At 42.5% G+C, this 26,825-nt stretch overlaps 2 protein-coding genes across 4 annotated transcripts in view; one reads left to right on the top strand and one right to left on the bottom strand.

The window, feature by feature from the left end:
* Window positions 1-2,512, top strand: part of ELF5 (E74 like ETS transcription factor 5) — a 43,750-nt gene extending 41,238 nt beyond the window's left edge. For all 3 annotated transcript variants that reach the window (XM_058688606.1, XM_058688607.1, XM_058688608.1), the window contains exons 5-7: window positions 393-461; window positions 1,652-1,847; window positions 2,295-2,512. In XM_058688606.1, coding sequence (XP_058544589.1) covers window positions 393-461; window positions 1,652-1,847; window positions 2,295-2,391 — 362 coding nt within the window. In that variant the 3' untranslated portion in view covers window positions 2,392-2,512. The remainder of the gene's footprint in view (window positions 1-392; window positions 462-1,651; window positions 1,848-2,294) is intronic.
* A 7,244-nt stretch (window positions 2,513-9,756) lies between these two features.
* Window positions 9,757-26,825, bottom strand: part of CAT (catalase) — a 36,799-nt gene continuing 19,730 nt past the window's right edge. The window contains exons 7-13 of the mRNA XM_058688605.1: window positions 25,991-26,182; window positions 25,164-25,316; window positions 22,061-22,199; window positions 18,818-18,948; window positions 12,686-12,793; window positions 10,891-10,974; window positions 9,757-10,574 (exon numbers count right to left, since the gene is read on the bottom strand). Of these exons, the coding sequence (XP_058544588.1) occupies window positions 10,509-10,574; window positions 10,891-10,974; window positions 12,686-12,793; window positions 18,818-18,948; window positions 22,061-22,199; window positions 25,164-25,316; window positions 25,991-26,182 (873 nt within the window). The 3' untranslated portion in view covers window positions 9,757-10,508. The remainder of the gene's footprint in view (window positions 10,575-10,890; window positions 10,975-12,685; window positions 12,794-18,817; window positions 18,949-22,060; window positions 22,200-25,163; window positions 25,317-25,990; window positions 26,183-26,825) is intronic.

Raw genomic sequence — 26,825 nt, 5'->3', positions numbered from 1 at the left:
TGCACAGGAGGCCCTCCCTGGCCACCCCACCTAACGTGGGCACTTCCCCCCCCCACCGCCAATTTGTTCTCTATCTGATGTCTTGCTTCCTTCCCAACACCTTAAATAGGTGGATTGTTTGTTTGACTCATGTGTTGCCTTGCCTGTGGGTCCTTAAATTCCACCTGCACAGGGACCAGGTCTGTCTCGTTCTCTCCTGTTCCCAGCACAGAGCCCAGAACCTGGCACCCAGCGGGTCAGCGTACAAACGCTTCCTGCAGGCAAACACCTCGCACCTACTATTTACCCTCAAAGCGCCTTGGCTGCCACAAAGGCAGCCAGTTAAGAGTTGCTCATTTTGGTGTGATTTAAGCTCTGAGTGACTTCTCCTGCTACAAATGATTCTATTTCAGATGCCGATTCCAACTGCTTGAAAACCAGTGGCACCAAAAGTCAAGACTGTCACAGTCATAGTCGAACGAGTAAGTGTAGAGATGCCATTTCTCATTTCTAATTTCCTAAAACCACTCATGAGACAAGCACTCTAATACCCTTTCAAACTGAATGTTTGAATGGGACCAGTTGTTTCCCGAAGAAGGTACCAGGAAAGTTGACTTTTATGGCATCAAAATCACATTGCTTTTCACTTAGACATCGTGTTACAAGAATTAAAATGAGGAAGGAAAGAAATTTTCTAACCGTGTTGAATTTCTGAATAAGGGTCTATTTCTCCTGGTCTACTGGGGAGTTTTCTCTCTGAAGTACTCATGGACAAGAGTAGAGAAAACACCAGGTGTTGGCAGTTCTGTTAGCCTTTACCGGCCCTAAAATCTACCCAGTGCAGAACTAACTCTGTATTAAATCGTAATCCTCCAACGTCTGCTCGGAGGTAGGTACTCTTATCCCATTTCACAGATAACTAGAGAGATCACGATTACAGAGCTAGAAGAGGTGAATTCAGGACCCAAACCCAGGTGGTTGGACTCTCCAGACAGTCTTAACCACAATGGAAAAGTGTGGTTAAGTGGTTAAGAAAACAAGAGAAATACCAGCTTTTCATGAAAAACATAATTGTAGGATTGGTCTGCCCAGAGAGGTAGGGTTATGGGATTTGAGTACAACCATAATGCCTGTCGGCCCATTTGACTGTCATTTAATTAATTCCTAAGAATTAGTCCATAGCTCCACGAAGCAAGGACAGTGTGTGAGCCACGGTGTTTCTAGTCAGTATAAATTTGGCGTCCCCGTAAGTGTGTTTTCTGATTGCTTTCATAGAAGACAGACATTTCACAGCTCAGTCAGGTTCCAAGTGGAGCACTGGGTTGTAACGATGGAAAATAACCCCATAAAAGAAGCAGCTATTCTCATAAATTAATGAGAAGTTGTATACTTCTCTTAGAATTTAAAAAAAAAAAATTAAGTTTATTTATTTATTTTGAGAGACAGAGAGGAAAAGAATGAGCGGGGCGGAGGGCCAGAGAGATGGAGAGGGAAAGAGAGGCTCCAAGCAGGCCCCGCGCTGTCAGCCCAGAGTCCGACGTGGGGCTCAATCCCACAACCCTGGGATCATGACCTGAGCTGAGATCAGGGGTCGGACACTCAACCAACGGAGCCACCTACGTGCCCCTTAAAAGATTTTTAAGTAACTTTTTTTTTTCCCCCTTCTCAAAAGGCCTCCAAAGTTCTCATCTCTGGGAATTTGTGCGAGACCTGCTTCTATCTCCTGAAGAAAACTGTGGCATTCTGGAATGGGAAGATAGGGAGCAAGGTATCTTTCGGGTGGTAAAATCAGAAGCCCTGGCAAAGATGTGGGGACAAAGGAAGAAAAATGACAGAATGACGTATGAAAAGTTGAGCAGAGCCCTGAGGTAAGTTAAGAGCGTCAAATGCCATGAGCCTTCGGGCAGAGTTCTACAAAATGGCGAGCCACAGAGGATTAGTCTGTGTTTGCAGCTCTTTCCTTGATAATCGAAAGGTCCTGAGACAACACTGTGGTTCTCAGTTACAGGTGGGATTATGGTTTGTAAATGGACACGCCGTCCTTCGCATTCTTGGCAGTGGCCCCGGGGATCATGCCGAGTGCAGGCCATCCCACACATACACACACAAAACGCGCTTTGAACTGAGAGTGGGGAGGCTCAGTCTTCAAGATGTCTGGGAAAGGTTTAAGTGTAAGCTGATAGCAGGGTGTGAAAATACCAGGGTAACCAAAGACCAGCCGGCTCACCTAAGAGGAACGAAGGACAGGGTTTGTATTCTGTTGTTCTCCGGGGGTGTGGACCTCCCCACATTCCTCTTCTGCTTGCCTTTCTCAGGTACTACTACAAAACGGGAATTCTGGAACGAGTCGACCGAAGGCTAGTGTACAAATTTGGCAAAAATGCACACGGGTGGCAGGAAGACAAGCTATGATGTGCTCGGTTTTACGGATCTCTGTCTTCTAAAACAATCGGATCACCAGAGACATTGCAAAGTCTTTTTGTTGTTGTCAACCTGCAAATGTGCTGATAAAATTTCTCCACCTGTCAGCTTACGTTTGGATTCAGAGTTGTTGTCATCTGCGTGGGGACAGCGGCAGCAGCTCTTAAGAAATTCCCTTTTTTTTTCTTACCCAAGGGGGAGGAGGGGGTGATCTTTCACAGTACCTTGATGAAACATGACTTCCCGAATCAAGAGTTGCAGACACACAATAGCCCACGCTATTGGTGCTGCTCAGAGGAAAGGATCCAGTTCTGCCACCGGAGACTCGTCCGGTGCTCCCGTCCGAAAGGCTCAGAAGTTTTCACATTTTTAACCGTGGCAGCTCACAAAGGAAAAGCAGTTAGTATAGTGGGAGGGGGTGAGACGTGGGTGAGACAAACATACTGTAGATTTTAAGTCGTTCACGTCAAACGCCATAGAAAAGTTTCTTAATTAATAAAGGAGCTAATCCATCAAGCTGGGACGTGACTGGATTTAGCATGGGTTAATAGTAAGTTTCTGAACCAGAGCATCTCTTGCGCCGCTCAGCAAAACTCCCATGGCCATCTTTCTAGAGCAACACACTTAAAATTAGGCACGTTATTTACTCCTGCTGAGTTTATTCCCCCTCTTCTCCTCCTGGCGGGGGGCAGCCAAGTTAATCAACAGATACTTGTACCGATTTCCAAATCACCGCTGTTTCTGATTCCAGCCGTCAGTGCCACAAAATTGTAACTCGTTGATTCCGTCAGTGGCCAAGGCGTTAAACCTTTATAGACCCGGCAGTGCCCTGACCACTCTGTAATGGCCGATTAAATTTATAAGCCTCTTTTGCTTTGTCTTCCTGGCATGTACTCAAGCTCTAAAACACATTTCCTTGACAAAAGTAGCGAGAGTGAATTTATACCAGTAAATGTTCACAGGTTTGAGTCTGCACTGACATCTTCTCATTACTCACGGGGCGAGGAGGGGGGCGGGGGGGAGCCATTAGTGACCTACAATGAGGTGGCCTGCCCCGAGGACTGCTACTCCACCCGAGCAGGGATTTCCATGTGACAAGGCACTGAAACAGGATACAGGCTGAGGACCTCCGTGCATAGAGTTTAACTTCAAAAGCAACGTGTTTTAAAAAATGTGAATTACTGTAAAATAATCTATTTTTGGATTCACGTGTTTTCCAGGTGGATATAGTTTGTAAACAATGTGAATAAAATATTTAACGTGTTAAAGTGTCTCTGTGTCGTTAAATTCCACAAGGCAGACTCGGCAAAGCATTAGCGACCTGGGAAACCTTTGACGACACTTCCGTTTCTTAGCGTTTTGGACGTGTAAAGAGCCCCAGAAGATGCAAGAAATATATGCAGTAATCCTACCCACCACCTCTACATCCTAAGGCAGAGGTTCCCCTAACAAAATGGAATACAGAGGTGAGTGGGACCTACAGATATGTTTCTGTTTGGTATCCACGTGTGGGCATGCACACACACACACACACACACACTTTTTTTTTTTTGCTCGTTTTGAGGTTTGGTTTTGTCTCTCACTCTGAATTAGTTACCTTATCTAAAAATCAGGGGATTGACTGAAAAATCCAGATTTCCAGCTTCTTTTAAAAACTCAGATCCGGCCACACTAGTTTTCTCCATGCTTTGTGGCAATAATTTCCTGGGGCTAAGTAGAAACTGCCCCCTTTGGGCAGAGCATCTGGTCACCACTTCATACCTCCTTCCGGACATTCAGCTATGTTCTCGCCCTATTGTGGCGTTTGTTTCCATGCACCCAGAATGCTTGTACGTTTTGAACTTGGGACCTCCGTCTTGGCCATCTGAAGAGGTAAGTGCCATGGCCGTGGATGGATCAAAGCCCACAGTCCCACTGAAAGAAGAGATTGTCCAGAAAATTGTAAATTTGCTGACGGGAGAGGACTGGGAACTTTCCAGCAGAGAGTTTGGCAGAAGAAGAACCAAGAAGTTGAGGCGGGGGGAGATGGCGGGGACTGAGGTGGGGGTCAGAGCGGGGTGGGGGAGTGGAGGGGGAGGAGTAACACGCTACCTAAGAGATGCTGCCCAGCCCTGGAGGGGGGGCTTCGAGCAATTCACAGAACAAAAGAATGTATCCCTCTGCCACTCAAGAAGTTTTCCCTTTACAAAATCATTAAACCAGCATCCTCTTCGCATTAGTTTCCTAGAGCTGCCCGTGACAAATGACCACATTTGGTGGCTTACAACAGGAGGGATGTATTGTCTCCCAGTTCTGGAGGCTGGAAGTCTGAAATCAAGGTGTTGGCTGAGCCATGCCCCCTCCCTAGACTCTAGGAAAGAATGCTTCCTTTCCTCATTCTGCTTCTGGTGGCTCCAGGCCTCCCTGGCTTAGGGCTCTAAGATTCCAACCTCTGCCTCCACCTGCAAGTGGCCTGCCCCTCCTTCTCCCCTTTGGTCTCTTAGAAGAATACTCATCTCTGGATTCAGGAACCATCTGGATAATCCAGGATGATCATATCTTGAGACCCTTAACTTAATGACATCTGCAAAAACTCCTTTCAAATAAGGTCACCTTCGCAGCTTCCGGAGGTTGGGACACGGGCTATCCTTCTAGAGGACTTAATTCAACCCACTATACTCTTTAAAATGTGAACTTTACGGGGTGCCTGGGTGGCTCAGTCGGTTGAGCGTCTGACTTCGGCTCAGGTCATGATCTCACGGTTCATGGGTTCGAGCCCCGCATCTGGTTCTGTGCTGACTGCTTGCTCAGAGCCTGGAGCCTGCTTCAGATTCTGTCTCCTTCTCTCTCTGCCCCTCCCTTGCTCACGCTTTGTCTCACTCTATCTCTCAAAAAAAAAAAAAAAAAATGTAAAAAAAAAAAATTTAAATGTGAGCTTTACTTGAACATAGAGCTCCGTGACACAAGTCACTAAAGAACGGAAAATGTGAAAAGCTGCTTAAAATACCACACTGCCAGCAAACGATACTAGAGCAAAAAAACAAAACCAAAACCAAACAAACAAAAAACCCTAAAAATGACAATGCAAAATTCAAAGAGTCAAATGAGGGAAAAGTGGTTGCTTTATTAAAAAAAAAAAAAAAAAAAAGATCACAGTAGAGCTTTAGATAGAAAGCTTTCAGTATATTCGTGACTGTTGAAAATTGTCCAAAATCTAAAAGTATACAGAACTTTTTGAGTTCACCTCTCCTAACCTTTCACGTTGTTAAAAGCTCTGATGAGGACTTTCAAGCCTTCAATCTGTCTCAGCAGCTCATTGAAAGTGGAATTTGGCCATCTGCTTTGTGGTGCCATGAACTAAGAGGCCAAGAAGTGGCCACAGAGCCTGACCGCCTTTCTCTCAGAAACGCACGTGCTAAGGTCTTAAAGCTCATTTCCTTCATAGATAAATTGGAGCGATGCTCATGTACCAGGGAAATACAAGATGAATGTGTTTTTACATCAAAATTCTGACACTGGATTTCACGAGAACAAGGAGCTCCCTCCCAGAGCTTAAAAGCCCCAACCAAGTACTCCTCTCAGGAGAACAAATCATCGATTTTAAAATACCGGGAGTTGATCTTCAGGCAGCAGTGTGCCAGAGCTGAAGGGAAAATGCCCTTTAAGGTGAGGATGTGAGAACTGAAGAGGACGTGTCCGCACAAAAGCAGGCACACAAACGATCACAGCAGCATCATTCAGAGTAGCCGACAAGTGGAGGCGCCCACATGTCTGTCAACTGACGAACAGGTAAATAAAACACAGCACATCCGTACAGTGGCATATTATTTGGCAATAAAAGGAAATGAAGCACGGTACACGCTGCAACATGTAAGAACCTTGAAAACACGATGCTGAGGGAAAGAAGCCAGTCACAAAGACCGTGTGTCGTAGGCCTCCATTTAAATGAAACGTGTGGAACAGGCCCGTCTCTACACAGCAGGTAGACTGGTGATGGCCAAGGGTTGGGGCAAGGTTCAGTTGGGGGCAGGGTGAGTGATTGGGTTTTGCGGGGGGGGGGGGGGGGGAGCACAAAAATGTCCTAAAATCAATTATGATGACTATACAACTCTGTATATATACTACAAGCCACTGAATTGTATACTTTAATTGCCTGAATCTTACGGTATGTAAATTATGTCTCAAAAAGCTGTTATCTTTTTTAAAAAAAATTTTTTTTAACCTTTATTTTTGAGACAGAGAGAGACAGAGCATGAACGGGGGAGGGTCAGAGAGAGGGAGACGCAGAATCTGAAACAGGCTCCAGGCTCTGAGCTGTCAGCACAGAGACGACACCGGGCTCGAACTCACAGACCGCGAGATCATGACCTGAGCCGAAGTCGGCCGCTTAACCGACTGAGCCACCCAGGCGCCCCTATTATCTTTTTTTAAAAAGTTCCAATGATCCACTGTGTCAAACACTGCTAAGAGACCACGTGGGAGAAGGAAGGAGGATGGACCATGGGATTTTGTTTTTCATTGTGGTAAAATACGTAAACACAAAATTTAATAAGTTAATCATGGTACGTCCCCAAGTCAGTGGCATTAAATATATTCACAGCATTGTGCAACCATCACCAGCATCCATCTCCAGAACTTTTTCCTGTTCCCAAACTGAAACTCTATGACCATTAAACACTAACGTCCCCCTTCCCCAGCCCTGGGAACCACCATTCCACTCTAGGTCTAGAGGGTCTGACTCCTCTAGGGACCTCATATAAGTGGAATGATACCATATTTGTCCTGTAGCTGGCTTATTTCTCTTGCATCATGCCTTCAGAGGTCATCCATGCTGCAGCATGTGTTGGAATTTCCTTCCTTTTTAAGCCTGGCGCATATTCCATTGTCTGGATATACCAAACTTATGTTTATTCATTCATCCATCAATGGAAACTTGGGTTCTACCCATCTTTTGGACATTGTGAATAATGCTGCTATGAGCACAGGGTGTACACACAGCTCTTCAAGTCAGTGCTTTCACTTCTTTGGGGCATATACCCAGAAGTGGCATCGCTGAATGGGACCACTGGATTTTAGCAGCATGGAAGCCACTGGTGACCCTGGCAAGGGCAGCCTGATTGGAGTAGGTTCAAGGGAGGACAGAAGACAGAGGGGATAGCAAGGAAAGGCAATTCTTTTAAGACGTTTTTCCATAAAGGAGAACTGTCAACTGAAGGGGGCAATAACAGGAGAGCCCTCCGAGGGCAAGAGACGATTTGACTTAGAGCAGCAGGTTTTCATACTCACAGGGGTGATGGACGAGAGCACAGGGAGAACCCAGAGTAGGAGGGAGGGCATGCGGTCAGTGCACATGAGGGGTCTGGCCTTCAGTAGGAGCAGAGCTCACCTCTGTCAATAGAAAGGAAAGGGGAGCATGTGGATGTCGATGCTGGCAGTTTGGAAGATTCCGGTGGAGGAAAAACTAAGGAAGTTATTCTATCCTTGGTGAAACAAGGAGCTGAGAGGCAGAGGGAAAGGAAGAACCAAGTGGGAGAGTTTAGTGAGGAGGGAAAGACAGATTTCCAGGCAGTGCTGAAGGCCCACCTGAGGTTTGGGGTCAAATTTTAAAAAGTCCAGCCAACAGGGCTGTGTTTTGTTCCAGTCACGGTCATTTCCAGTGCAGGAACTGAGTCACTGAGAGGTGTCCCTTACCAAAGCTGGGTTCTGGAATAATTATGATTTAGAACTACATAAAATTTAAACAGAGTAAGAAGGGAAGTGAGGACATGAAGAGGGTGATGATCATTGAGAACTGATTGAATGTTCTAGTAGTGCTGAGGAACTTAATGGGGGGGCGGAGTCTATGGTAAATTAATGTTCAGATACAGTCACACACACGCGCGCGCACACTCCACTTCCAGGGGTGGAGTTCAATTCCTCACTCTTGGACTTTGGGCTTAGCCATGTGACTTGCTTTGGCCAATGAAATATCAGTGGGCATGGCACAAACAAAGGCTTCAAAACCCTTGTGCAATTGGGATTCTACTCTTGCAATCTCAATTTCCAGAGAAAGGAAAAAGAGGTTTCCTTTTCTTGCATTCTTACACTTCTGCCATCACTATGGCCTAGCCATCACCATGCATCCCAGAAGGCTGAGAGACGTGTGACACAGAGTCACATCGCCAAGCTGCCCCAGCTGAGCCCAGCCTAGATCAGCCAATCCCTAGCTGACTTGGACACATAGGTGATATCTGACTTAAGTCACTGAATTTTAAAGTGGTTTGTTACAATGCAAAATCTGACCAAGACACAGTCCTAGGGGGCTGAACTGGAAAGCTGTGGTGGTCAAAGTCAAATATTTTGAATAACCACCATACAACCCTAGGGAGATAAGAACAATTATTGATTCCACTTCGAGATGAGGAAACTAGTGCTCAGAGAGGTAAAGCAACTTACTCAAATATCCACAGGTGGATAACACACCATGTCTCACTAATTTTAGTCACCTTATGAATTTAGCTCAGAAACTCTGAGGATGTCTCTTAATGTCACTTAAAAGGAATACAACTAGGTATTACTTCCCAGGAAGGAAAACCTAACTGGGGAAGTTAACCTCATCAATATTTATCTTTGAAAATTACAGTAAGACGTCTCCAGAGCAAAACTGGAGACACTTCCAGGTGTCAGATTTTTATATACAGGAAACACGTTAAATGCACGTGATTTTAACTACTGACTTATTTCTAGATGACAGAATAAACCAAAAACGGGAAATTATCTCAAAAACTCCCTCTCTGTGTTTATAACCAATATTCAAATCAACTCCTTCCCCACTGTCAAATTATATTAATTTGTATGACTTTATCTTATATCATAAAGATACATATATTTATCTTTTATGTACTGTAGAAAGACAACTGTAGTGAGGTCACCATATTGAAAGTATTCACCACTGGGTACATATGGATAATCTTACTTTCTATGTTGACAAATGTAATAGTTTCAAAAACACACACAGGAAGAATTTAGGGAGTAGGATTTGGCAGGGGGTGGGGGTGGGGGGTTAAAGAAGTTTGAACTAGAAGATTGAAAAGATCTCAGGGAGTTCCTGCGAGCAGAGTGCAAACTGGTTTTCAAGATCAGAGATGAAGGGAATAAGGGTTTTCAAAGAAAACAGGTTTTCACTGAGTACTTCAAAGCACTCTACTTGATTTTCGGTATGACAGGCAAAGACGAGTCAAAGAAATAAAGAAAGAAAAGATAAGGAAGTGAGCTAATGGACAAGAGATCTCGGCAATTTTCAAATTTGAGGAAATTTGCTATTTTCCCTATAGAAAAAAAAAAGTCCTGGTCCCCAGTGTCTCAGAAGGCTACTGGTTTAAACAAATAACGATAGCATCCTTGTGACATTGGTTTATTTTCAATTTTAAGGGTAAGCATCTGATAACACATGATACTCGGATTAAGAGTCCAAATTCCAGAAAGAGCCTAAAGAAATCAAATACCATTCTTCTATTCTTATGTACAGATTATTTTATTGTAAAAATGTAACAATTACAAATCAGTCTGTCGTAAAATCAATGCTATATTAGCATAAGTGTAATCCCAAGTTTAAAAAAGCTGAGCAGTTCCAAGCAGGAATAAGCATTAAGCTATGATGTCACTGAAGTTACTGTCAAAAAATATCAATTCATTAAATGTGTTTTTTCTATAGGGAACTGAGAGAAATTAAAATTTCTGAGCAGATTATCTTTTCTTCTTATATAATCACAGACATATTTTTATTTAATAAGGCCATGAGATGATATGTAAACATACTAACTTCAGCAAGATTTTTTTTTTATCAAATAAAATCATCTTTCTGTTAGAAACTTTCATTCCAGTCATCTTAAGTGAATAATCCAAATGTCACAGCAAATACATTTTCTTTAATATGACCGGTTAAGCCCTAACCCTCACTTCCTTCTAGGGGAACAGCATTAAAAGCCATTGCTGCATTACTTGCTATAGAAACCTGGATTATCATTTTAAAGGCATGAGCTTGCCTTTGCACACCTAGCACAGGAGAAGGCTCTATCCAGCGAAGAGTGGACACCGTGCGCTGCTTCACAGGTGGAGAGCAACCTGGGGCCGGACCAGGGTGCCGACTCTCACAGATTCGCTTTCTCCCTGGCAGCCAAGTGAGACCCATGCTGCACCCAGGTGTGAATGGCTTTCTGTTTGAAAAGAACAAGACCAGCAGGTTAATTAACTCCCTCAGCAGCAACATGGTTTTCGTCTTTGCTTTAATGTGTGCTCACACTAAAATAGTAACAATTGGGAATTCGTTTATCTAAACTGCCTTATATCGTCCAGAGCTAAAATGAAGAGTATGGGCTTTGCAAGTGAGTTCTTTACGTGGCAAATGAGGGTCCGGACAGCTTCGGAAATCTAATAGTTGGCCCTGAGAAGAATCACTGTAAAAGGAAACCAAACTACGCCTCGTCTAATCCAGGATACCCTTCCTCTACCTCCAGGCTGCACTGGGCTCACCTTAGGTTTCTCAGCATTGTATTTGTCCAAAAGAGCCTGGATGCGGGCCCCATAGTCAGAATGGACATCACTGAAGTTCTTGACCTGAAACCAAATGAAAATGATGTAAACGTTACCCAAGCCCCTAACAGGCCAGACCCCGGTGTCCGGTTCACAGTGTTTACTCGTCGGGAAGGAAGGAAGGGTAGAACCACACAGGGTCTGTCGACACGGGGTAAGATTGGGACGGGGTCTGGGGAAAACCTTGGCCCATACTGGCTGAGCAACCTTGGATAAGTCACTCCTCTGAGCTTCAGTGTCCACTCCCCATAAAATGAGTGAGATAATTAAGCCTACCTCACAGAACATTATAAGAAAAACACATACGAGGTGAGCTGCGCTAACGACGTGTGATGAACTGACCTCAGAGTGGCTCAAGTCACGGTGATTCGTGTACAGAAATGGGCCCAGACGCTACCTGAATTTTAAGTGACGTGCACAAAGACACTGGCACCTGCTGGACAACTCCACATACTTCAAGCAGGAATTCCTCACCGGGGGCTGATCCGGAGCAGACAGCAGGAGGTGGGGCACCGGGAACCCACATGAAGCCTCCCGGCTTCGGCGCATGTGAGATAAGAACGCCAAGGGTCCGAGCCCAGTTCTGCTACTTCTACACGTCTCACTCGTTCTCATCAGTAAGAGGAGCTAAAACCCGTACCCCCTTATCTCACAGAGCAACTGTCCAGCTCTCTGCTGCAGGCGGCAATAATTAAATAGTGCCTCAGGAATTTAAAGGGTTATTTTTCATACACTCACTTGTGAAAGACAGTTAAAGACACAGAACTTTGCCTACAGAGAAAGCGCCCAGCCTGCTGGTCCCTGTCTCCAGGCCTTTGAACACATCCCAGAGAGCTGCCGGCCAGCTGCTCCTTTGAACAGAAAAGCAGCAACCACGAGACGAGGAAACTGGGGTTGCCTAAATTTACGTGAAGCTTAGCCCTGCGGCTGGCCAGAAAACTGCCAAGTGAGAAGGACTCCGTGTAGCACAGTGAACTGCCATCAGAAATACCACAGTACCTCCGCTCAGAAGTTCAGCCTGAGTTTTGGAAGCAGCTCAGTTTTCCCCAGAGAGCATGGAAGTTTCTAGTTGCTTCTGAAAGAGGGTCACGTGTCATGACACCCAGACAGGCTTCACGATATAAAGTTGCAATCTGTATCTCTCACCTTCTTTTTTTTTTAATTTTTTAAGTTTATTTTTTTATTTTGAGAGAGAGAGAGTGTGCACATGTGCACAAGCGGGGGAGGGGCAAAAAGACGGAGGGAGAGAGTTCCAAGCAGGCTCCACACCATCAGTGCAGAGCCCGATGCAGGGCTCGAACTCACAAAATAGGAGATTGTGACCTGAGCCGAGATCAAGAGTCAGACACTCAACCAACTGCACCACCCTGTATTTCTTATCTTCTAAAGTCTAAGAAAAATTGTGGCAGGACCCACATTTTTATATAGGACAGTACTCTCTTGAACAGAATTTGGCTGCAGTCAATAAAGAGCATAGGAGAGAATTCACCCGAACTCAACTAAATTATTACACGCTGGACAAGGAGCTAATGGATCAATGGATACACCATACTCACTGCAGATAAGACACAGAGAAAAGGATCAGAGGTTGGCTGGGGATTAGTATTGATGTTTTTTTTAAGTCCAATTAGCTCAAGTACAATAAAAATGACACTTCCTTTTAAGGGTTCTTTCACACAGCTGCACTCTCTTCGGCCAGCAGATGTCACCCGTCGGCTTACAAAGCGTGACTCACCGCTTTCTTCTGGATGAAAAGTTGTGCATCTTTCAGATGGCCAGCAATGTTCTCACACAGGCGTTTCCTCTCCTCTTCATTCAGTACCTTCATATAGAAGGTCCGCACCTGCTCAGTGAAAATGCACAGTGCAGAGAATCAAATAACCAGTTTATCATGAACAAAACTCACCCGATGGGCCACTTTTGAAATGAAAAAGTAATGGGGCGCCTGGGTGGCGCAGTCGGTTAAGCGTCCGACTTCAGCCAGGTCACGATCTCGCGGTCCGTGAGTTCGAGCCCCGCGTCAGGCTCTGGGCTGATGGCTCGGAGCCTGGAGCCTGTTTCCGATTCTGTGTCTCCCTCTCTCTCTGTCCCTCCCCCGTTCATGCTCTGTCTCTCTCTGTCCCCAAAATAAATAAAAAACGTTGAAAAAAAATTTAAAAAAAAAAAAAGAAATGAAAAAGTAAGACTTCTTATTGGCATAAGAATGAAAATGATTTTAGAATTTAAGGATAGTTTAAAGTTCTAGTTAAAATTGTCATTTGTGCGGAGTTCATCACTTTTTTTTTGTTTTATTTTAAGCAAAACAGAAAGAATTCAGTTGATCAGAGCCCACAACTGCTTCTTCGTAACGTCCTTCTTCGTCAGTGTTTGTCAATCTCTTATGAACAGAAAACCATACAGTCTACAATTAAGAATCCCACCACACCTTAACACTGCCAAGTCCAAAGTGTGCAAGCTGTCATCACATAGAAATTCAGCACAATACAACCTTTGTTCAATTCACCCAGAACCACAGAGGAAAAAAACTCTAATTCATTAATATATATCCTTAGCTTTTCAGAAGCCAAGCTTTCTTGGAGAAGACACAGGGTGCCTGGGTGGCTCAGTCAGTTGAGCGCCCGACTCTTGATTTCAGCTCAGGTTGTGATCTCAGGGTCATGGGATCGAGCCCTGCATTGGGCTCCACACTGAGTGTGTAGCCTGCTTAGGACTCTCTCTCTCTCCCTCTCTCTCTGCCCCTCCCTGCACTCCCTCTCTCTAAAATAAATAAAATGAAAAAAAAAATTTTTTTATGAAGATACATGTTAGTAATGATATTTTGTTTATATTATTGAGCTCACCTCTAAAATTAATATCAATAGATTAAAATGGAAAATTGGAGCTTAGTATTGGTATAGGAGCCCTAATGGACTTTGTTCATTTCTGAAATCAACCATTTCAAGGTAATAGCTATGATTTTATTCTACTATTTCATTCATTCAATCAACCGATACTTATTTACTGAGTACCTATAATGTACCAGGCACTGTTCTATGCACTTTATATTAATGTTTATAAAGTTAAAAAAAATCCCATTATCCAAAATATCAAATTCATAAAATGTCAAAATGTTCATAGCTTTTCTAAATATGTTATCAAATATCAAGCCATAAAAACATTGTTTAAAAATCTGAGCAAAGTTTACGTTTGATACCAAAGTTTAAAAATCTGACTTTTGATAAGAAGACAATCCAATCACAGTACTGCATTATGGGGATTTTCTCAGATCTCTCCCTCAATTCACTAATTCTCTCTTTACCTATATCTAACATATTGCTTAATCATCCACTGAGTCCCCATATCCATTAAATTCTTATTTGAAAAATTGTACTTTTTGATTCTAAAAATATCTCTTTGGATCTTTCTTAAATCTATTTGTTTTTGTTTCCACACATCCTATTCTTATCTTGTAAATCATATTCCTTTCTGTATCTCCTTGAATACTGTATACATGCTTATTTTAAAGCCCTTTTAGATTATTCTATAATGTACAGGATTTTTCCATCTATTGCATGTGCAATTTCTCAGGGCGATGGATTTCCCTATATGTACTGTAATTTTTCCCTGTGACTCATGTCCAACAGGAGTTTTCTGCACAACCAACTGTATCCAAGTTATGAAGGTGTCTTGGGATATTTTCACCATCTCTGCAGAAGCCTAGCAGGGTTCACTGACCCACTGTCTCTCACTTCAGGGCTTCTTTATGGTTCTAAGTGGAACAAGAATACAGAGACCTCACCTAGAGGAGAGGAGCAGAAGAGTGGGACCCCCAGTTTCTCAGGAAATCTAGGGCCCACATGCCACAAGCTGCAGCCTCAGTCTGGTGGAAGCCTATACTCCTACCCCCTTAAGTCATAAATAGGGTCTGGTTACACACCGTAATATATATTCCTTCAATGTTCACACACTGTTGTTATTCCTAGAGATTTAATTTTGTCAGCTCAACCACTTTTTAAAAAAATTTTTAAATCTAGCATGTCTATGTGTGATGAGTAGAAGTAAGGCATCCTGTGTCCCATCAATCACCATCAAACTGAAAGGAATCTGGTCCTGCAATTTCAGTAGGGTGCTGGAGCGCGCTTGCTCATGAGGGCATATTGTCATCTTTTTACAAATTTTGTGACCTGTTCACCATAGCCGTTATTAAAAATTCAATTACATAAACTTACATTATAAACTTTATTTATAAAATAAATTGTATTACAAACAAAGATAATAAACTCCTGGGTTCCTGGGTGGCTTGGTCGGTTGAGTGTCCGACTTCGGCTCAGGTCATGATCCCACGGTTCATGGGTTCAAGCCCCGCACTGGGCTCTGTGCTGACAGCTCAGAGCTGGGAGCCTGCTTCCAATTCTGTGTCTCCCTCTCTCTCTGCTCCTCCCCTCCTTGCACTCTGTCTCTCTCTCTCTTTCTCTCAAAAATAAACATTAAAAAAAATTTTTTTAAAAATAATAAACTCCCAAAATGTATGATTTCCCAATTAATACATGTAACCTATGCTCCTGAGGTTATTTGTGTCTGCTGTATCTCTACAGTGGAAATACTGAACATCATATCCCGATGCCACAGATTCAGTGACACCATGCTGCTAGCTTAAAATCAGCTCCAGGGAATATCTTCATCAAGAAAATTGACAAGCACTATAATCCAGGGCTTCCCCTGCCCGCCCCGCACACAACTGCTAATATTTATCAACACACCACTGAATAAAAGCCATACAAAAAACTTGTTTGCCTAGGATCTGGCTGGTCTAGCTCCAAGAAGTTTTTTAAAAAGTACACGTACAAACAGAGATGAACAGCACCCCTATCTCATCATGCGGACAAGACGACTGCAATGTAAATAGCATGTAACCCTTACCATCTAAGCCTGGCTTCAGCATTCACACCACTCAGGTCAAAGGCAGGCTGGGACTTGGAAGTCAAACTGAAGAAGTCTCCAGGGTGCTGTGATCTGCATGTTCTTACACCTGGCTCGCAACCACCATCTACAGTTGCTCACTATAGGTGGCACGGACCCCACACATGGGACGGCTGTTCTAATTTATTAGCCAGATAAGGATTCTGAACAGCTTTATCAGCTCCAACACTTTAACCACAGACCTTTGACCAAATTCCCTTTAAACATTTTTTTAAACATTTTTTTTAATGTTTATTCATCTTTGAGAGAGAAAGAGACACATAGCATGAGCAGGGGAGGGGCAGAGGGAGAGAGAGACACAGAATCCAAAGCCGGCTCCAGGCTATGAGCTGTCAGCACAGAGCCCAACATGGGGCTCAAACTCGTGAACCACGAGATCATAACCTGAGCCAACATCGGACGCTTAACCAACTGAGCCACCCAGGTGCCCCCAGAAAACTGGTATTTTTACTAGTCTATACAAAGTGAGAGAATGATTTTTTTCTTTAGTAAGCTTATTAATTGAAGTATAATAGGCCTATAGTAGAGGGCACCAACCATAAGTGTGAGGTTCAATATTTGTAAGTGAACACACTATGTAACTACCACCCAGATCATTCACACTCAGAAATCTGCCCACTGTAGTCCCTTTTCCCAGTCACTTTCTTTCCCCTCCAACTGCCTCCCTAAAGGCAGTTCTTTTGACTGCTAATATTTTATTTATATATTTTGAATTTTTTAATGTTTATTTTTGAGAGAGAAAGAGAGACCGAGTGCAAGCAGGAGAGGGGCAGAGAGAAAGGGAGACAGAATGTGAAGCAGGCTTTGGGCTCCGAGCTGTTAATACAGAGCTTGACAGTGTTTGAACCCACGAACTGTGAGATCATGACCTGAGCCAAAGTCAGATGCTCAACTGACTGAGTCACCCAGGTGCCCCGACTTCTAATATTTTAACTGTGTTTTGCCAAATGTGCTTATCCAAGCTCTTGTTGAGCATTTGCTAACATGAACAGTCCTATACGTTTCTTCAGGTGCTCATATGTACACATTTCTATTGCATTCCCACACAAGAGTGTACTTTACTAGGTGAAAAGACCCACACGTGTTTAGCTTTAATGGATCCTGATACACAGTTCTCTGAAACAGCTGGACTAATTTACACTCACAGGAGAGTTAGACTTGTTTCTTGTTCTCTCAACACTTGGAATGGGCAGTCGTTTTAATTCTAGACATCCTGGAGCATATGTAGTGCTATCTCTTTGTGGTTTCATTTTACATATCCCTGATGACTACTGAGATAAACCACCTTTCGTATGTTTTCCAGTCATTTGGATATCCTCTTTTGTGAAGTACCTATTCAAGTCTTTGCCCATTTTCTATTCATTTGTCTTTTTCTCACTGCTCTGTAGAAGTTCTTTACATATTCTGGACATGAGTCTTTAGTTAGATGAAATGCAAATATATTCTCTCACTCTAGAAGCCACTTACTATCTAAATTAATTTTTGCAGACATTGTATTCACTAGTTTAACACTGGAATAGGCCTCATGCAGGCAAAATTCTTTGAGAGGCAGGGATTGTATTATAATATACTTGGTAACACCTGCCTCACCAAGAATAATGCAGTTACCACAAAAGGCTTTTAGGTGTTTAATTTCATCTAAATGTGGTTTATATCCTACTATAAAGTAATTTCTTTATTATATACACATATCTATGTATACACATATGTGCCTTTCAAATAAAGGTATCTCCACAGTGAATAAATTCATGTATTTCAATATCTTTTACTTGGAACCCACATTTATAAACTGAGAAACTAGATATAGGTCCTATTCTAAGTTTATACACTAAGTTTAACACCAGCTACCCAAACAGAGCTCTTAAGGCAACTAGACTCTTTAATTTCATTCTTCTCTTGTGTGAGGTATAAGTTGTACTGGGCACGTTAATGAGGAGGCTGCTCTATAAAGTCAAAGGGTCTCTTGCAGTGCATCCACAGAACAGCTCTTAGGCAGCCACAGGGGATTGCAAAGAGGGTGGGTACTTGACCAAGGGCAGTCAACCATAGGCTGGCCAAAGGCCAATGATGCAAACTGAAGTGAAAAGATCAGTCAAATCAATCAGACTTCCTCTCTCCAGAAACTGATATATAAATATTGAGAGACAGAGAGAGAGAGAGAGAGAGGGGGAGAGAGTGAAAAATGGTGTAAAAAAAAAAAAAAAAAAGTGATACATGAGAAAGCCATAAAGAAGGTTATAAATATTGAGAGACAGACAGAGAGAGAGAGAGAGAGAGAGAGAGAGAGAGAGGGAGAGAGTGAAAAATGGTGTAAAAAAAAAAAAAAGTGATACAAAAGAAGCCATAAAGAAGGTTAGGCCATGGTCAGAGCAATGTTAAAACAGAAGCTATGAGGTGGTGAGGAGAAACTCGGGAGGACATGGTAAGAATAAGAAATCAGTTCTAGAAAACAGAAGACGACAGGTGGAAAGCAGTGGAGTAACATGAACAGGGTGCCCTACGATGGAAACATGCATACTTTTGCTACCGAGGCTCCTAGAGCTATTGTGAATCAAGGTCCAGCCCCTTAAATCTAGGCTGTCCTGCCCATCTTCTTAGATGTGGTTGTACTTAGTTGCCTTATTTGCCCATCTCTTACATTCTTATGTGTCACTGCTTCCCCAATGGCCCCCACCTATAACCCCTTCAATAAAATTTGGGGGAGCTGAAATGAGTCTCCATACCTTGTACTGAAAGAGCATAGCAACACAGCTCTTCAACTCCATCTAATAAAGGGACTGATTTATGATTAGGGATGTCTTCCATGAATTCAGTTTAAGACATATTAGACACTTTAGGAGGGGGAAATATGCAGACACTAACAAGAAACTGATCTGATGAGTCTCACAGCTGACAAAGGAGTCATTACCTGAGTGACATTGTCTTCATTGGCACTGTTGAAGCGCTGCACATCTGGAGAACACCGGCTGCTATGTTCGATGGCACAGCGCTGTTCTTGGGGGGCACTAAAGCTATTGGGGTAATAATTTGGAGCACCACCTTCAAAAAAAAAAACCATATGGATTCACTTAGGGAGATGAAAACTGAAGTAAGTCTGAAAACAGTCAACGTGATAAGATATAATTCAAGTGGCAATTACATATACACATATATACACACACATGCCTGCGTATATACACATACAATACATATGCATGCCATGTACCTATTATTTTTAAGGTCTTCTGTTTAGCTACAGGCAGGACTCAGATTCTTAAAGAACAATGCCAGCTTCCAAATGCTCTCACATGGGCGGGCCCACTCTGGGTCTTGCTGAAGACATCTCAAGGTTGCTTGAACACTTCAAGGGATCTGACCTTTAAAATCCTCCGGTGCTTACCAGTACGAATATATTCATACAGGTTTGATCTGGCCCCCACAGAAGAAGAGACCCAAAGACACGTTTCAAATCTGAGAGTTGCATTTGGGCTTGAGCTCAATTCAAACCCCAAATCACAGAATTCTTGGGAGCAACTGAAAGTTGCTCTGCTCCTTCAATCTACAGACACATAAACGGAGCCCTGAGCTGTTAACTGCCTGCCGCATGGTCACGTGGTCATTAGTGGCAGAGCTGGTGTCGGGGATCTTTTTCGTGCCTTCCACTGCAGCACACCCATCTTCCCATTTCCCATTCCAGAGCTCTCCTTCACCCTTCCTTCAAGGTTTTTAAGATTCTCGAAGTCTCTTTCCTTTATTGACTATGACTTTATTCAGCTCTAGCTTCACTTTCGCTTCCCTCCACAGATGAATAAAAAAGGGTTTTCTTTTTTTTTTTTAATTTTTTTTTTTTTAACGTTTATTTATTTTTGCGACAGAGAGAGACAGAGCATGAACGGGGGAGGGGCAGAGAGAGAGGGAGACACAGAATCGGAAGCAGGCTTCAGGCTCTGAGCCATCAGCCCAGAGCCCGAGCCATCAGCCCAGAGCCCGACGCAGGGCTCGAACTCACGGACCGTGAGATCGTGACCTGAGCTGAAGTCGGACGCTTTAACCGACTGAGCCACCCAGGCGCCCCAAAAAGGGTTTTCAAAAAAATTTGGTATTTCAGGTATGTCAGCACTCATTTATCTAGACTTCTAGAAAAAATAAGGATAAAATGCAATCAAAACATATTTTACAACTTCTGGAATAAACGAAAAGGCTTTTCTTTTTCATTTTGGCATATTTACTTTCCTACCTGCTTTGACTGGTATTAGCTGAAGCTTGAGTTACCTGAGCACATGCTGCCTAAATAGGAGTGGCCTAGAAACATATTAAGTGTTCTGAACAAACCAGTCTGAGCTTGGAACTTTAACCAGCTCACTGCCAGAACAGATTATCCAGAGTGAATAATCAAGATGCACCTGTACATGACACTGATCAAGGTACCAAGTGCACGTAGGAAGAAGCAAGGCACCATACTATTACGGAGCCCAATTACTAGCCCTTGGAAGTCATTCTAGGCGAGCTTCGTCTATATCAAAGGTGTTGTGCTCCAACAACCAGCCACTACAGTGGTCTTCTGCATTTAGAATCAGCTCTTTGAAATGTGCCTATTTGGGTAATCTTAAAATTCTATTTCCAAATAAGTTCCGACCTTTACTCAAAGTAGGAGTTGTCTTCGAGTCTTTGACTACTGGGAACAATTGAGCTCTTTCATCAAAACTCAAGAGCACAACCCAAATGCTTGGCTTTTAAAACTGGGCAAAGGGTGTGTCAAAATGTAGCCTTAAGTAGTTTTTTCATACATATGCCACTATAATGGTAAACAAGAATGATAAACATGAAACAGGTACTAATTAATGAAGTTCTGAAATCTACATGAACCTCTCTGATACAGGTAGTCTCAATAACAGAAGGACTGAGGAATATGAAAGAAAAAAAAAATCACTTTAGAATAAAAATACAGAAGACAGATACAAGGAAGTAACAATTACTTTGGGTAATAACACACCCCGTTAGCCCTATAAACCTCAGAAAGCAGAAGTATTGCAAACACCTAATATAATCAGTTAGTGAGTAAGTAAACTTGTTAAGTACATAGAAAAGGCTTAGTCATGATGATAACAAATGCAAGGCACAAAATCATATAAACAAAATAATGTTAAGTATATTAAAAAATAGTCACAGAAAAAAATACAGCAAGAAATACAGCAAAATGCAACAGTTGTGGTCTCTGAGGGCTGGGGCTGGAAGTGGGTTTTCCTTCTCCCTTCTCTTCTTTCCCTTATGTTTTCCAAATTTTCTTTAGGGCACATGTATTATTATTATCATAGAAAAGTCATCTTTGAATATAGATATCTATAGCCATAGATATAAATATAAATCATCAGTAAAATTTCTAAAGGGATCAATGTAAGCAGCCTATTGCTAAAATAAATGTGTCCTAAATAGAAAACAAAAAGAAAATTAAAATCTATATTAAGCTAGAAAATATTAAAAGGAAAAAAACATTAATTAAACAGTCTCTAATTAGAACAAGTTATCACAAATAGAGGCTGCTGGTACATGGCACCAAAAACAGAAGTCAAAAGAAAAAAATCATAAATTTGAAAAATGAGTTCCAAAAAACAAAATGATGCACTACAGTCTCATCTCACCAGTTGATTTACATGAATTCAACTACATGCCCTTAGTGAAAAGGGAAGAATGCCTTGATTTACTCTGTCTCCCTTATCTCACCTGCCCCATCCCCTCTAAACTCTAGCTACGTTTGCTCCTCCTCAGCCCCGGCAAAGTGCAAAGAGGAACAAGAAACAGGAACTCTTGGCTGTTGCACTTCCAAGAGTCTAAGTCCTAGCGATTTAAGAAACTATCTACTTTGTGAAGTCCCTAAAACCTAACCCCTAAATTGAATGCTACTCGACAACAGCCAGTGTGTGAAGGATTTTCCTCCCTGCCTTTCACTATCAGATGGACAGCAAGTAAAAATGTGAGATGGGAACTGTCAATAAAACCTATCAGATAAAGTATACAGATAAACTTTCCTTGCTTCATAGAGGAGAAGGTCCCCTGGGTCTTCTCCACAGAGCAGGACACGGCAAACCGCTGGCCTGGCATGGCGTCCCCTGCCCTCTCCCCACTCAGCAGGGCCCTCTGCCCTCCCTGGGCGAGCCGAATGTCTTAGGCGTACCCTGATTGTCGACCATGCACATGGGGCCATCACGCTGGTAGTTGGCCACTCGAGCACGGAAAGGACAGTTCACAGGTATCTGAAGATAGTTGGGTCCCAGGCGGTGGCGGTGGGTGTCAGGATAGGCAAAAAGGCGGCCCTACAGTTATAAATGGAACAGACATTGGTGCTGTGCAGTGACAAACAAAACAGAAGGGTCTATAAACTTCATTCTCAACTTTGTAGCACAAAGCACTCTGTACCGGGTTCCACAAAACGCTGCCTACTATCCCCTGAAGACAGCAAAGTTTCTTCCCTTATGAAATGAGTTCTCCCTAACTGAACAGCTCTTAATCTTCCACGTCACACAGCGAAACAACTCCAGATTTTCACACCTGTTCTCGGTAAGAACGCCTTTGTTTTCTCAAATAACAAGTTAGCGTCCTGTCTTATATTACTTCCTACTCTCAGAGATGTATCACATCGTAGGCAACTAACTGGAATCTGTGTCCTTTTCACGGTGATCTGGCTTACCACTTTGGATGACCCTTGAAAATTTATTAACGTGACCTTGCTGAAAGGTAACTGAACCCACTGTCCATTACCATACAACCACTACCACCCTCGGACACTCCTCAGCTCCTGTTGGAGTAACTTCAAAGTTCTCCTCACTGGCTCTCCGCTTCCCGCCCCTCCTCTGACAGTATCGTCCTACACGCTCCCGCCACAAGAATGGGCCTAAGGCCCCACACCGATTACGTTACTTACCTACTTTAAACCTTTCCTCACTGGTCACCAAGTGGCTAAACGAGTATCACGGTTCTTCCCTACATGTCTCCTCACATGCTCCAAGGCATTAGAACTCACAGCCAATGACTTGAGAAGTTGTGGAAACACCGGGCTAGGGACTGATATCTTGACTGTGCCCACTACATAAAGCCCTTTCACTTTCTAAACACACTTTTAAAAAACTGTAAAGACAGCACATTGAATATAAAATACATGTTTGCCACAACCACAATGCTGATAGAAATTATATGATTCATTCATATAATTCAATTCACCCATATAATTGCATGGTTTGCATTTATCATCTTTTCTCAGGACTCTCTTCCCAACAGTTTCAATGAAATGGCTTAGACATTTATTTTTTCTTGTTGCAGAGAACATGTATTTGATATGTGGTCCTTTCCCTGGGCCTAGGCCTCCACCCAATGCTTCAGTGCTCTTCTAATTGTATGACTCGGTGTTGTTAACTGTCTCCATGTCTCACTGTGGTCCCAGAGACCCATGGTGACATGGATTGTGAAAAGAATTTTGATGACATTTGCTCCTCACCCTGTTTCCTCAATACCAAGGCTATGCAGTCTTGGCTCTACCCATGCCAAGTTCATGCCTTGACAAATCCCATTAACCTCCTTCACACGGTCCAGCCGCCTTCCAACTCCAGGTGGGGAGGTTGAGGGCCCAGGGTCATGCTGTCTTGGCTTCCTTTCTTTTCCAGTTTCAACACAGGCACTTCTGCCTATCCTCTGCACTCTGCTTGGCCTTTCTTCTCTCCTCCCTAACCTTCACTTCTCTCTTGTTCTGTCACCAACTGGAGCGATGCTACTTGATCACAGATCACATTTCTAAAAACGGAAGAAACCTTCTTTTCCTAAAAGGTATAACTGTACAAACTTCTACTTAAGCACTGAAGTCCCCTCTGACGTATGTTCCATGTACCCAATCCTACGTCTTCTACTTCAGGAAAAAGTGACTGCTTACAGTTTAAATACGGTCCACCATTGTATCTATACTCAGGTCTCTCTCCTGCCCCATTTCATCTCTGTTGAAAACTGAAATCCTATCCATTCTTCAAATGCTATCTCAAATGATAGCTCATTCTCAAAACTCTGTCATCATCCTCCTAACAGACAAGATTTCTCCTGATTCACAGGGCCTTCTGCTTTATATTATAGTTATTGTGAGTTTTTATATCTGTTATAGCAGCCAGGGCAGTTTGCCACACACAGAGGTATTCAATTTATAGTAGTTAAATTGAACTGAAAACGAACAAAAACTTATTTTCTATAAAAGTCCCAAATGTTCCCAATGTCAAATCAAACAAGGTTCTATTAAAAAAAATACAGGGCACCTTAGCTTGTCTCCATGGACAGTGACTTCTGAACTGGACTTGGACACTTATATAAGAAGCATCCGTCACTATGGTCTGATCTGGGGTAATGATCTTTAACCCCTGTATCATGGTCAGAGTCCGAAAACACAAGAGATTGATTTACTCACTAATTATTAAACCAATTATTTTCCTACTGATTTCTGGTCCCCCCAAAATATTTTTCCCTATTTCTACTCTTTTTTTTATGTTTATTTACTTTGGGCGGGGGGATGGAAGAGGCATAGAGAGAGGGAGAGAAAGAATCCCAAGCAGGTTCTGAGCTGTCAGGGCAGAGCCTGACCTTGGGTTCAATCCCATGAACCTAGAGATAATGATAGGTGTCGAAATCAAGAGTCGGACGCTTAACCAAATGAGCCACCCAGGCTCCCCTACTCTTTCTACTCTTGAAAGAGCATAATGGAAAGTGATTTAAAAAAAAATAGTGAATGAGTAGGAACATTACTGAGACAAATGGTTAAATTAACCCACTGCCTTCAATCAGTGGCAACAGACATTTAGTTCATAAAAACCATCTCCTGTCTCCTTTTACAGATGGAAAAATTCAAGCATCACCATGGAAGAGGAAATGAATCAAGTTATACTGACCAAGGTGTTATAATCAATTAATGATATTCCCTCCCACCAATTACAGACTGAACAAAGAGTGCTTTACTCTATGGATAACTGAGGTTTTTCTAATGTAACTTCTTTTAAACTAAGAGACTAAATGTCAGTCTTAACATACTGAGAGACTTTACTATGAAATTTGCTTTATACTGTAATACTATAATCTACAAATGCTTCAGTCAGACCCACAGGAACTGAGGAAACTAAGGACCTAGATGAAAATTTAAGTGATGTTTTGGTTAATTCTTCATACAAAAAGTCAGGCCAAATTACACTGTGTGTGTGTGTGTGTGTGTGTGTGTGCTCCTGCCTCTGAACATCTCAATCCACCGGGTTTACCTGAAGCATTTTGTCAGGGCTGGGCTCGATGCCAGGTGGCATGTTGCTCGGGTCAAATGCCATCTGTTCAACCTCAGCGAAGTAATTCACTGGATTCCGGTTTAAAACCAGTTTACCAACTGGGATAAGAGGGTAGTCGTTGTGAGGCCAAACCTAAAAATAAATGTCATATTCACAATTACCAGACAACCAACTACAGGAAACTAATATAATGAAGCCCAGGATAATAAGTGAAAATAGTGATTTTTTTAATCCAATAAAATGAAAAGAACTTCAACTGAGTACATTGGTTGAATCTTTCACAACAGTTAATGGTAAATATTGACATCTTCCCTGGGCACAAGTACATCAGCTTTTCTTTTTTTTTTTTTTTAATTTTTTTTTAACGTTTATTTATTTTTGAGACAGAGAGAGACAGAGCATGAATGGGGGAGGGTCAGAGAGAGAGGGAGACACAGAATCTGAAACAGGCTCCGGGCTCTGAGCTGTCAGCACAGGGGCCCGATGCAGGGCTCGAACTCACAGACCGCGAGATCGTGACCTGAGCCGAAGTCGGCGCTCAACCGACTGAGCCACCCAGGCGCCCCTACATCAGCTTTTCAAGATCTGTTCCCTGCTAACAACGATAGATCAAGCCACATAGAAGAACTCAGTGAACTCAGCAAACAGGAACTAGAAGTGTGATGCACAGATTAGGAAAATCCAAAGAGGCACCACTGCCATTTTGTACATGACTTCTCTATCATTATGAATGCTTGACTGGAATCTGTAAAATTAGGCACAAAGAGACTTAAAAAAGAAAACAATTTGGCTGTCAACGGACTCACCTTGGTGACATCAAATGGATTAAATGGAAAGGTTTCTGCCTCACTGAACGTCATGACCTGGATGTAAAAAGTCCAGGAGGGGTAGTTGCCTGTGGCGATGGCATTGAAAAGGTCCCGGAGGCCATAGTCAGGATCTTCCTGGGAAAGTCGTGCTGCGTCTTCAACAGAAAGGTTTTTGATGCCCTGGTCAGTCTGCAGAATGAGAGAAAGAAGCTCACACTGAAATGTACTGGCAAAGTTACGGAACTTTAATCAGTTATGCATTAAGGAGGATGAGCAATGCTACACAAACACTGGACCTTCCTTGTGACAATTCCACTCTTTAACTCTGATCCAAATATGAATTTATTAACAAGAAATTCCACTTGGTTACCCTCATTCTTTTAAATATGCAGGGATTCTGTAGGTGCATTTCATATTTAAAATTAGTCCTCTCTTTCCCTTTCTGTACCCTGAATTTTTTTAATTTAACTCTTAACATATAGTTGATTTTCAACGTCTCACCCATAATAAGAATGCTGTGATACTGTCTTCAGAAAAGCCAAAAACTTTTTGGTGTAACATATACAAAACATAAAATGTACCACTTTAACCATTTTAAAGTGTCCAATTCAGTACATTTTTTTGAGTATATATCTCAAAATAAAGTTGCCAGGTAATATGGTAATTCTATGTTTGATTTCTTGAGGAACATCAAAATTGTTTTCCAGGTGGCTATTATTTCAATTGTTATACTCATATTACTTTTCAAATCAGAAAAAAGAGCAAAAAATTAATAAAAGGACTATCTTTTTTCATGAAGTAATTTTTAACTCCCTGTTTTATAATAGCTCAA

This window comes from Neofelis nebulosa, chromosome 10 (genome assembly GCF_028018385.1).
Source record: "Neofelis nebulosa isolate mNeoNeb1 chromosome 10, mNeoNeb1.pri, whole genome shotgun sequence".
Classification (NCBI taxonomy): domain Eukaryota; kingdom Metazoa; phylum Chordata; class Mammalia; order Carnivora; family Felidae; genus Neofelis; species Neofelis nebulosa.
Note: the sequence above shows the minus strand (reverse complement) of the source record. Positions and strands in the feature narration are given on the sequence as shown.